We start from the raw sequence: 11,948 nt of genomic DNA, 5'->3' as shown, positions 1-11,948 counted from the left end.
GCTCCCCGGCCTGGCTGCGCAAAACATCCCTGGAGAGCATCGCGGCGCGCGCCCCATCCTAGCCAGGGCTCTGAGACCCCAGCCGGGGTCACGCCCCCCCCATGATATTAGCCTGGGGACTGGTCTCCCCACAGGACGGGAGGAGAAGCTCGGCTCGCACTGTGTGCTTAGGGGTGTCAGTTCCGGGATGACCCCTGCCTTAGGGGGTCCACAGTGTCATGTTAAACTGCTCCAGCAGCACGGCCGTGGGTGGGGGTCGTCGGGACGCCCGGGCACATACACTCGGGCAATCTCTCTCCTGCACAACACGCCCCCTCTGCCCAGTGGCTAAGCCTGAGCGCAGCACCGGGGTGACAGGGCCTGGTGCATCTCGCCCGCCAGGCGCGCTCGCTGCCACTTTTCTGAACTCCGGTGCGGGTCGGAGCTGCAGAGCTTGGCTCTTGGCTCCTTAGGGGCTGGGCCCCCTGCCCCAGCTGTGCCTGGCCAATCCCCTACGGGCGCCCCAGGCGAGAAAGTGCTAGGAGCAGGTGGAGCCACAGGCCCCCCCCCCTCCACCCCACTTGCACTCCAGCCCCCTAGCCAGCGTCCCTGCGGGGCGGCAGGGAAGGCGGGTTTCTGCCCACTCCCCCGAGCCTTTGAGGTGATTTTGGGCTACGCACCCAGAGGCCACCTGCTGTGGGGATGGACTCTCTCTATTATGGAGGGATCCAGGGCCTGGCCGCTCTGTTCAGGCCCAAGAAGAGACACATACTGAGCAGGGGCTGGGGGGGATGGACGAGTGGGGCCGGGATAAACGTCTGCAGTCCCAGAGGGACGTCACCGGGGTGGGGGGCAGTAAAGGCGATTAGCAGGAAAACCTCCCAGCCCGTGGATTCTACAGGGGACCGGGTGGGAGCACCGGGCTCGCAGGCCACGATGGAGCCCCAACCTGGAGTGGTGGAGGGCTGGATGGGGCTTCTCGTTCCCCTCCCCTCCCTGCAGCTCTGGGCTGGGCTGGGTGAAATGCCTCCCCCCCCCAGGCACCCTTCGCTTAGTGGCTGCATCCATTCGCTGCAGGGCCGGCAAACCTGACCCCCCCATTCTCTCACCACACACGCTCTGCCTCCCACCCGCACCCCGGGCAGGCCCCCGAGAGCACCACTCCTGTCAGTGCCCCCCCCCCGGATGGAGCCCGGGGCCCGTGGCTCCCAGCCCTCCCACCCTGGCTCAGTCACTGTGTGAGGGGGAGGAGGCGGGAGGGGCGTTCACAGCTCATCGGCCGGCTCCAGCACTGCCTGGCTGGGCTGGCTGGGCTCTGTCCAGGCCAGCGAGGCCAGGCCGTGCTCCGGGATGGGGCCGTCGTGGCTCAGCCCCTCCAAGTCCGAGTGTCCGTCCTGCGGCAGGGCCCCTGTCCTGTTGGGAGCCTCAGCCTGGGGCCTGGCGAGCACGTGGTTGCTGAGGAATTTGCGGAGGACGCCCTGGGGCTCGCTCTGGGGCCGGCTCTGGGCCTCGCCGGCGTACTCCGTCCGCACAGGTCTCTCCGGCTCCTTGGGGTTCTCGTCGACGTCTTTCATCAGGGCATAGATGACCCGGGAGGAGGCGTCGTTATGGAGAGACCTGGAGAAGACTGTCACGAGGTTGGGGAAGGGGACACAAGACCGGTCAATGGGGCATCTCCCAGTGACAGAGACCCATCACCATTCAGCAACTGCAGTGTCCCCCTCCCTGCCTGACCCCCCCAAGTTGGGAGACTCATCTCGCACTTAACAGTTCTTTACAAAGTATGGAAATTGCTCCACCCAGCACTGCAGTGCAGCCACCTCTGGGGCGGAGCGGGACAGCTGTGTAATAGCGCACAGCACTGCTGCCCCAGGATCGTGTGCACCCAGTGCTGAAAGGCAGCCACTTCTGGGGTGAGACGCGGCAACTGTTTTAACAGCAATGCTGCGGTGCTCTGTGGGACAGGAAGTGAAAAAGAACCTGTGTTTAGCCAAAGCTTCACGGGGCATTTAGGGAGGCAGGATTATCCAGGTTAGCATCTAGACTGGCCACTGGGGTTAACTCCTGCAAAAGGGAATTTTAATTCACTTTTAATGTAAAGCCCCGATTGAGACGATGGCACAGCACCTGAATGGCAGGGACAGGGGCGCTGCCTGTGGACAAGGGGTTAATCTCAGCCCTGCTTCCCTCTCCACTGATGTCATCTCACATCAGTATCCTCCTCGTGTTATAGACAAGGAAACTGAGGCACAGACCTGGGGACGGGCCTTGGCCAAGGTCACCCAGAGAGTCATGGCAGAGCTGGGCTTGGAAGCCGGCTGCCCCGTCTCCCAGTCACAGACCCTAAGCGCAACACAATCCATTGCAAGTAGATCTGTGCAGACCCCTTAGCTGCCATGGGGCAGGCGGCATGTTCCGGACCCCTGGACTCCCACTGCATTCTGCACATTGCCAGCACATACCTCTCACCGGCCCAAAGTCACCATCCGGCTCCGCTTTATTGGAGGCGAAGGGGCTGATGGAGGGGAAGACGATCAGGGCAAAGGAAAGCAGCAGAACCTGCAAGCCGGAGGGAGAGAGCTGTCAGCTGGGCCCCCGAGAGCCATGGTCTCCCAGCGCTCCCCCGTCTGTGAGTGATGGGGGCAAGAGGAGGGGAACATTGGTACCAGCCAGTGGACCTACTTCAACTTCCATAGGGACCTTGAGGGCAAGGCACAAGTCTCTGTCTGTCTATCCATCATCCCCATTCATACCCCAATGTCTGTCTGTCTGTCCGTCCATCCATTCATCCATCCCCATTCATACCCCGATGTCTGTCTGTCCATCCATTCATCCAACCCCATTCATACCCCAATGTCTGTCTATCCATCAGCCCCGTTCATTGTTGTTGGGGCATCAGATGGCTAGAGAGCCTGGGGGAGGAGAGAGGGACGGCGTGTGTCTCCACGCACCGCGACGCAGGTCCCCGTCTGGGCGGCTTTGCTGGTTGACTGCACCACGAGGGCCTGGAGTTTCCTCAATTGCTCCAGCAGGGACCTGGAAGCGGAAAAGACCCTGCTCACAGGCAAGCACTGAATGGGGGAACTCTACCCCAGCGGGATGCAGCATGGGCCCCCCCGGGCAGAGCCATCATGCGGCGCGTTTAGAACTAGAGATGGGCCTGGCTCAAAGCTCCCGATGCAAACGGCGCCCACCCCCATTGCCAGGGTGCGGCAGGGTGGAAATGGGCCGCTGGGGCCCATCTCCGTTCACGGCTAGGATGGCCAACGTCCTGTGGCCGAGTGCAGGGAACAAGCCTGCCCTGATGGCCCAGGCGGGAGCTAGCAGGGCCGTCTGCGGTGGGGCTCTGGAGAGCTTTCACTCCCAAGGCCGGAAGAGGCGTCCCTGGGGGTCTGAGTGTCTGGTTCACAGCTGGGTCACCGAGGTATTCGGGGTAAGGGGGAGACCGCCAGTGCCTGCCCCCCCTCAGCAGGAGGGAGCTGGGCTTTCCCCGTCAGAGCAGGGGCCGGACTCACGAGTTCTGCTTCTCCAGGTGCAGCACTTTTCTTTGCAGCTCCTGGTTCTGAGCCGTGCAGGCTGACATCCTGGGGGAGAACCAGGGGGAGACATGAGCAGGTGGGGGACTGAGACAGGAACGGAGGGTGGGGGGAGGGGCAGAAAGGAACTGGGGGCACGGGGCAGAGGTGGGACATTGGGGCAGGACTGAGATGGGAAGTGGGGTGCGGGGTAGAGATGGCACCATGGGGCAGGGCTGGTGGGAAGTAGGCGGGGCCACGAAGCAGGTTCCCGTCTCTGACAGGGCGGCACGGTTCACGCACGTTGCGTCCCACCCCCGGTCTAGGGAGAGGGCCTGAGTCTGCACCGCCTGCACCTTGTGGGAGCAAATGCCAACATCCCCGCCCTGGGGTAAATGACGGCACGAGCTGCAGGGCACCGGGGACTCGGGCCCCGAGGAGGGTGGGGGGCCTGCGAGGGTCTCACCGGCTCTCCAGCCCGTCAATATACTCCTTCTTCTTCTTCCGGCTTTCCTGCGCCGACTGCTTATTGCGGATCTTCCTGCGGATCTTCTTCAGCACCCGCTCCTCGTACTGCCAGGGAGAAGGGCAGAGCCCGGCCCATCGTACTGGCGCTGGGACACCCTGGCTGGGTCCTTTCCCTCCCCACCCCCAGCCCTCAGCCAACCACCCTGTGGCCCTACAGAATAGCAAATACTCTGCCCCTGGGTGCCCCTTTCACTGGAGTGCTCTGCAGGCAGTGGTCAGCTGACACCCCACCCCAGATGGGAAACTGAGGCACCAAGAGGGGCCGTGACTTGCTCAGGTCCTGACTCCTCCTGCTGGGCTCCCGCCTCAGGACATGCTCCCTCGGGTGAGATGGGCCAGCGGGCAGCACAGGTTCTAAGGGGACTGCGAACAAGCCAGGTCCTCCCACTGCAGCCCCCGCCGCCCCTCTGCCCTCCCCCAGCTCCCCAGGGCTGATCTCTCCAGTCTCTCCTGTGTGAATAACCCACGTCCCGCCGGGGTCGAGCCCTCCACCAAGACCTGTCCTACAAGCCACCCCCATGGGCCATTCACTCCCCCCACGCCACAGCCTGGCTCCCCCCATTCCCCTCCCCTCCATGCACATGGGAAGGAGACGGCTCAGCTGTGAAGGTGACCCAGGGGGATCCTGTCCCTTGACCTCTCCTTACCTTGGTGAGGGGCAGCTGGGTGGGCAGCGTGACCCCCTCCTTGGCCAGCAGCTTCTTCTCGTCCTCCGTCAGTACCAGCTCCTGGCAGTGTCCGTGGCTCGGTCTCAGAAGCTCAGGGGTCATCATCTGCTGCTGCTGCTGCAAGGGCATCTATGTGTGACCCCTGGAAGCCCTTTGTCCTTCACCCAGTGGCTGCCCCCGGGTTCTGCTCCGGGCGCCTGGCCGCACAGCTGGGGGGACAACCCCAGGGGACAGGAACCCACCTGGCCTCTCTGCAAACCTTACACCCAACCAGAGCTTTTAGGGAGGTCAGAAAAGTCCAGGGCTGCAGGGGCAGGATTGAGGGGGTGCTGGCAGATCTGGGGGGGCAGGGCTGCAGGGCCAGGATTGAGGGGCACTGGCAGAGCTGGGGGGGGTAGGGCTGCAAGGCCAGGATTGAGGGGTGCTATCATAGCTGTGGGGGCAGCCCAGGCCTGGAGTAGCAGGGATATGATGGGAATGGATTTAGGTCTGCGGGAACTGCCCCCAGTGGAGGAAGCTTTTCACGGCACCTGCCAGTTATTTGTGCCAAAGGTTCCCATGCGCCAACCCAAGCCATGATGAACATGAACCGATGCCCTGCAGCTTGTGCTGCCCTGCACAGGGAGGGCAAAGGGGCTGTGAAACACCCCAATCGGCTCCAGGGACATTTGACCTCCCTTTGCACGGGTGCAAACAACCGCGCACGGTGCAGGGCAAGCGGCAATCAGGCTCTTTGACCTCCAGCAATCCAGTCACTACCGAGTGGGTGGGGACGGACGGGTGGGATGGCCGGATGAACGGAGAGTGGCTGGGGGTGGGCGGGTGGAAGGCAAGGCCCTCACCATCTCACAGCTGCTGGAGAGCAGCAGGTCCTTCACCGTCAGCGTGCAGGAAGCTGCGATCTGAGCAGAGGCAGGCAGGTCCCGACTCTTCTCCGAGAAAAACCCAGGGTTCCACATGTCTGCGATGAAGGCCAAGGGGAGACACGGGGTCAGCGTGATCTGTGCCCTGTGGCAGGGCCTGGGCCAGCTTCCTGTCCAGGCGTGTTAGCCCTGGCATCCGCGCCACAATCCACTTTGCCCCCCCAGTCCCTGCAAGACGCCCCCTCGCGCGCTGTCCTCTGCTGCTGGGCCCGACTACCCCTGCCTGGCTGGCCCTGGGGCTCATCCCTGGCCCCTGTGCAGAGCCGCCGACCTGGGCGCCCTGTGGGAGCCAGTCACCCGGCCAGTCATCGGGCCTGGGGTGCCCAGAGAGCAAGTGTGAAAAATGGGGGCGGGGGTAAGAGGCACCGAGATAAGACAAAGCCCCGAATATCGGGACTGTCCCTATACAATCAGGACAACTGGTCACCCTAAATGCAGGCCCCGAGCCTGGAGCTCCAGCACCTGGGACTGGGGGGGGGGATTCCAGCTGACAGCCTGCCCCTCCTCCCCCCTGCCAGCTGCACGGCCCTGCTTTCCCAGGGACTGCTGCAACCAGGGGGATTTACCGCCATCTGCTGGTGACTCAAGGTTTTACCGGCAAAAGTCACCCGCGCTGCAGTTCCACGCACGACGGGCTTGTGTGCACCGGGAGCTCAGCTCAGCCCCCGCGCGTGCATAGCCGTCTGGGGCCCAGGCCCCAGGGACTCCCCGAGTTCTGCACCTGGGACCCCCACTGAACCCCCCAACTCTGCATCCAGGGATCCCCACTGAGCCCCCCCCATTTCTGCACCCTGGGATCCTCACTGAACCCCCCAACTCTGCATCCAGGGATCCCCACTGAGCCCCCACAACTCTGCACCCTGGGATCCCCACTGAGCCCCCCCCATTTCTGCACCCTGGGATCCTCACTGAGCCCCCCCGACTCTGCACCCTGTGATCCCCACTGAGCCCCCCCAGCTCTGCACCCTGGGATCCTCACTGAGCCCCCCCCAACTCTGCACCCTGTGATCCCCACTGAGCCCCCCCAGCTCTGCACCCTGGGATCCCCACTGAGCCCCCCCCATTTCTGCACCCCAGGATCTGCACCCTCTGCACCCTGTGATCCCCACTGAGCCCCCCAGCTCTGCACCCTGGGATCCCCCCTGAGCCCCCCCCATTTCTGCACCCCAGGATCCTCACTAAGCCCCCCCCAACTCCGCACCCGGTGATCCCCACTGAGCCCCCCCCAGCTCCGCACCCCGGAGGAGCCTGGCTCCGGGGGAACTCACCGAGATCTATGGAGACCTCAGTCTCTTGCAGCTCAGCCCCAGACAGGCTCGGAGCAGGCGGGGCCTGGCCGGATTTGGGGTAGGGGTGCGCCGGCTCACTGTGCCCCCCGTCCGAGTAGCCCTCGGGGCTGCCTGTGGCCATGTAGTGCTGGGGGCTGTCGAGCTGGTCGGAGTTCGGGTCCTCGGAGATGCCGCTGTCGCTGGCTGCAGGGGACCAGGTCGGGGAGTCCAGGCCGGACTCGCCCGAGCCCAGGATGGAGCTGAGGAAATCCTCGTTCTCCAGGGCACAGGGCAGCTGCTGGAGAAGAGATGGAAACGAAACCAGGGGTGAGTCACCCACGGGAGGGGGAAGCCTGGCACGGATGGCGTCGGCCTGGCCCTGGGCACTCCCTGCCACAGCCTGAGCCGCCTCGGGGCGGCGGTGGGGCTGGAACCGGGGCTCTCAGTGTTAGTGCGTGGGGTGGGGCTCCCTGTGCGCTCAGTCGCAGGGGTGGGGGTCTCAGGGCACCCGGGGGTGGGGAGAGGATCCTGGCACTCGTGCACTGCGCTGGTCTGACTGACCAGTGACTTGTCCCAGGGGAACCCCTGGTTGGGAGACAGGACCAGGGCCGGGGCCGGGGCCGGGGCCAGGGCCAGGGCCTCCCTCCTTAGCACTGGGAGCCGCATGCCTCTGCCTCCCCTGCTGGCCCCAGCTCCGCTGGAGGGGAACTCACGCTCTGCTCCAGTCCGGGCCAGCCGGCCGCGCGGCCCCCAAACTCCACGTTCCGAAGGATCCCGTCCTGCCGGTCAAAGAGCAGGTCCAGCAGCTCCAAGCTGTCAATGCTGCCCATTTGGCAGCTGGAGGCCATGTCTGCTGGGAGAGAGACAGCACCGTCATGCCAGGAGCCGGGGTGCAAAGCCTGGGGTGCAGAGAGCTGGAAGGGCAGTCTCAGCGGAGAACTCAGGGATATAGTGAGAGCTGGGATGGGAGGGGGAATCCCCCCTGGCCTGGCTTCCCTGGGGATCACCGCCCCACCCCAGCTCCTCCTCTCTCTGTTTCATCAGGTCGTTGCCTGGCATGTGTCAGGTCTCCCAGGCCGCCATTTCCCAGCATTGGGATGGAGATCCACCCCCACCAGCCCTTCCCCCGGGCCTGGAAGCGGAGGCGTCCATCCAAGGGGAGCAGGAAAGCATTCAGGTCCTTTCCCTCTCCCTCAGTACTGGCCATGGACCCCAGCGAGGCCTCTGCGGCTGGGTTTCCCCATTATTCCCCCCACGGCCTGACCAGGGCCACATTTACTGCTGGACATTGAACCTCCAGCTTTTCTCTCCATCTGAACCTCTGCTACCCCCATGGCTGCATCTCCAGCAGCGCCTCCAGCTGGGAGGGAACAACATTACAGCGCTCCCCCAAGGAAGTGTGGGCAGGGGATGGCCCGGGACAGCTCACTCCGGGCCCAGGCTTAGGGAAAGACAGGCCAATATTTTCCAAGGGAATGAATGATTCTGGGGGCTGACTTAAGTCACCTTAAAAGGAGCTGCTTTTCAGAAAGCACTGAGCACCCGCCCCTCTGACAGTCGGGCTCCTTTAAGGCGTCTCAGGTTGGGCACCCAAAATCTCTAATGGCTGCTGAAAATCTTGGCTGTTGTGTAGACACAAAGAATCGGGCAGAGGGGTCTTCGTATGCATGCGTGTATATGTCTGCACGAGTACTAGTGGATGGAATCCAAATGCTTGCACTGTGTATCATAGCCTCTCTACTGCTAGCACCTCAGGGAGAGTCTCCATTAGCTTAAGAGACAGGAAATGTCACTGCACAGCTGAATTCTCTCCCAGCTGCGACGCTGGAGTTCCCAGTGGCTGTGGGGAGCGGTGCAGGGACCCCACAGAAGTCCTAAGTGGCTACGGTCAGTTCTATTGCTTTGCAACGCTCTGTTGGGTCGGGGGTTGCATTTGGATAGCTCTGAGCCTCCCCATCCTCCATCCCTGCCATGCAGGAGGGAGGTCACCTGTGCCAAACTTGTGATTAATACAGGTCCCTCCAAACTGCTTGCACTGCTGGGCCTTTGGAGAGGAGCAAACACAGGGGGCTTTCCCCTGCTGGGTCCCTGGCCATTTCCATCCACTGGGTCTCTGGAAACAGGCAGGTGCCAGACTCCCTCCTGCTGAGCCTCTGGAGACGAGGAGATGATGCTCTTCCCTTCCCAGGTGGATTGTCAGGAAGCACCACTGACTTAGAGGAGACAGCCATCCCAGCCTCAGGGAGAGCGCATTGGGCTGGAGAGAAGTGTCCAGACCAGCGCAGTACCCCGCCCTGCTGTCTCAGGGACCTGGCTGGGCTCAGAGAGGCAAAGCAAGAGGCCCCATGAAACCTGCAGCATCCTCGCCACCTCCCATGCCACGGCAGAGGATAGTCTAAGGCCTGCAGAGACCTTTCTGGTGGCTCCAGCCAAAGCAGACGGAGGCGGGTGGAGGACTGGGAGTGGGCGGTGTTAGAGGGTCGCTTTGGGAGATTAGGAGGAGAGGTGACTGGGCAGCAGAGAAAGGGGAAGCGAAGGATCGGGGGCCCAGGGCTGTGTGTTGGGCTTCTTCTGTGCCCATCCGAAATAATGAGCAACTGGTTCCTTGCAATCAGGAACCCGGAGCTGAGCCCTGCCTGGAACTCACCAAACAGCGACAGAGCTGGGGTGATTTCATGGCTGTACCTTTTCTCCTGCCCCACAGCTCGGCCTTCCACAGAGTTCTAGGGCTGCCCACCAACGGGGCAGGGGGGGCATGGGCGGGCACGAAATGCCACATGAACACCGGGCTCAAGTTCAGTGCCTCTCAGCTGACACCCCATCTCTCTCTTTAGGCTGCCCGCAGAGCGAGCCAGAAAAGAGCGACTCAACTTTGGGTCCTTCCCCTCACCCGGGGGAAGGGACAGCGGATGTGAAACTGATCTTATGAGCCAAATCCGCCCCTACATTTGGCTCTCATTTCCCTGGTGTGAATCCAGAGCCGGTGGGGCTGATTCTGCGCTCGCTCGTGTCGTTCACCAGGAGGAATCTGAACTCAGTGGAATTGCACCAACGCAGGGCTCGCACAAAGATGAGGGGGCTCAGACCCACAGACTGCAGTAGACCTCCTCCCAGTCAACACCAGCCTAGAGCAAACTGTGGCTCCTTAATTCTTTATTTCTGCCAACACAAACCTTCGGCTCTGCAGTAACGCTGGTGACCCTTTTTGTTCCCAACAGATTTTCGATGAAAAACAACTTTTCCAGCCAATTTTGAAGAGATTTGGGGGCGTTCGTTGAAAGGCCTGAAAATGTTTCCATTTTCTGCAACTCAACCCCTTTGCTTGGCCAGAAACTCCACGTTTTTGGTTGGGTTTTGGCTGGCCAACGTTTTTCAGTTTTGCGACAAACCCCCGAAAACTTCTGAAGGCAACTGCTGGCAAAATCTCTTTTGGTTTTCATCCAAATCTTTTGCAGCTACCAAAAAAATCAGTTCCCAGCCAGCCGCATTCTGTAGCTATGAGGCCAGATTTTCAAAAGAGCTCAGCTCCCTTGTAGGTACTTAAATACAAGAGAGATGTTCCAAATCTTAGCCCCTGCAGTCCCTGTTACGCCACAAAGGACCAGCAGAGCTCTTGGGAAGGCTACTTATTTCGGTGCCCAAATGGGGACTGATGATGATGATTTATTTGTATTATCGTATCACCTAGGACCCATCTCTTGTGAAAGTTCTGGCCCTAATAAACAAGGAGGAATCAGCGTTAACCACATTTTGTAGGTATCAGACGGATATTCAGTGACTGGGTCTGGACTCGGCGCTTATTGTGATAACTCCAAATACCAGGGAATGTCTGATGGTGAGTTTGAAAAATACAATGAAAAAAAAACCCAGCCCGAGGCAGACCTTCTCAGGCAGCTGCTTGAATTTGGGTGGGAAGTTGCTAATTAATATGCTATGAAAACCAATCGGTTATTATTAAATCACTCTTTGGCCAGGGAACGTCTCTCTCCCCCTGCCCTGACCTTTGTCCTGTTGTTTGTGCTGCACTGGTAGCCAGACGTAGGCTGCGAGGAAAAGACCAAAATGACAGATTTCTGCAGAAATAAACCCATGGACTCACCTTTGTCTATAGCCAAGTCCCACTCAAAGGGCTTCTACTGCTTCAGGCTTGTGGCTGGGGGTTCCCGATGAACCCCGAGAAGCGCTGGTGCTTGGGATTAGTTTTCTCTCTATCTCCTTCTCCCCAAAGCTTCTTTCACTTAGTGGCAAAGTTTAAACTCCAACTGAGCAGAAATAGCCTCGAGGATTGCAAAACCCTCCCAGGTTCTGATTGGGCCATGGTCTGAAGGGCTCTACAATGATTGACAACTGGGGGGGAGTGGTGATGGCTGGGGTGAGCCGGGTAACTATTGCCAAGATGTTTTTGTTGTTCTCCAATCCAGGATGGGCACTGGCCCGTCGGTGCAAAGTCCCCACCTGGTCCGTCTCCCTGTGAACTCTCACCCACTTCCAGGAACGATTTCCCTTTTGTCAGACCAACGCATCAGCATTAAACATATTTTATGGGTGTCAGAAATAATCTCGGGGCATTCAGAAGATATTGCCTTGGACTCCTCCCCTTATCTTATCCTGCATCATAAACACATTGATGCTGCCTTTCCGGCCTTCTGAGGCCAAGGCACAGGGCTGGAGGCCTGGGGTCTAACCCCAGCTCTGGCACTGACTTTCTGTGTGACATTGGTCCAAGTCACCTAACCTCTGTGCCTTGGCTTCCCCACCTGTGAAATGGGAATAATGGTACTTACCTTCTTAAACGCTTTGAGATCTGTGGATGTGAACCTCTCAGGAGTAGAAGGTTATTATCCTGCTCTGTCTTCTTCCTCGCTTAGTGGGCAGAATTCTCACATGGTACCAGGTGATGTACATAAGCTGTTCTCCCCCGTAGTGCAGTGGCTGAGCTTACCATGTTGCCCAGATACTAAGGTGATGGGCATACTGGAAATCGGAGGAGACAGGTCCCACATCCTGAACTTCATAGAGCAGTCTGGTCTGGATGGGTCCGTTCCACGTCTGGCTGTCTGGTGAAGA

The 11,948-nt window shown here is 60.5% G+C and overlaps 1 protein-coding gene across 3 annotated transcripts; it reads right to left on the bottom strand.

Moving 5' to 3' along the window:
• Nucleotides 1–1,206: 1,206 nt before the first annotated feature.
• On the bottom strand, nt 1,207–11,116 carry CREB3L3 (cAMP responsive element binding protein 3 like 3). Of its 3 annotated transcripts, none has more exons than XM_067558177.1 (10): nt 10,981–11,116; nt 7,595–7,734; nt 6,882–7,179; nt 5,533–5,651; nt 4,670–4,807; nt 3,961–4,067; nt 3,495–3,563; nt 2,931–3,015; nt 2,442–2,538; nt 1,207–1,606 (listed from the first exon to the last, which is right to left on the bottom strand). In XM_067558177.1, exons 2-10 carry the CDS (start codon nt 7,727–7,729, stop codon nt 1,245–1,247), a joined length of 1,410 nt encoding a protein of 469 aa, XP_067414278.1. In that variant the 5' UTR covers nt 7,730–7,734; nt 10,981–11,116; the 3' UTR covers nt 1,207–1,244. The 3 variants fall into 3 exon arrangements, with proteins under 3 accessions (XP_067414278.1, XP_067414272.1, XP_067414289.1); XM_067558171.1 differs by having other exon boundaries at nt 7,595–7,731; XM_067558188.1 differs by having other exon boundaries at nt 4,670–4,804; nt 7,595–7,731.
• Nucleotides 11,117–11,948: the final 832 nt, after the last annotated feature.

The sequence above is a fragment of the Emydura macquarii genome, unplaced genomic scaffold, assembly GCF_026122565.2.
Source record: "Emydura macquarii macquarii isolate MOO-44397 ecotype Brisbane River unplaced genomic scaffold, CSIRO-AGI_Emac_v2 contig_306, whole genome shotgun sequence".
In the NCBI taxonomy this organism is placed as follows: Eukaryota; Metazoa; Chordata; order Testudines; family Chelidae; genus Emydura; species Emydura macquarii.
The sequence above is the reverse complement of the archived record's forward strand: the minus strand, read 5'-3'. Positions and strand labels throughout refer to the sequence as shown.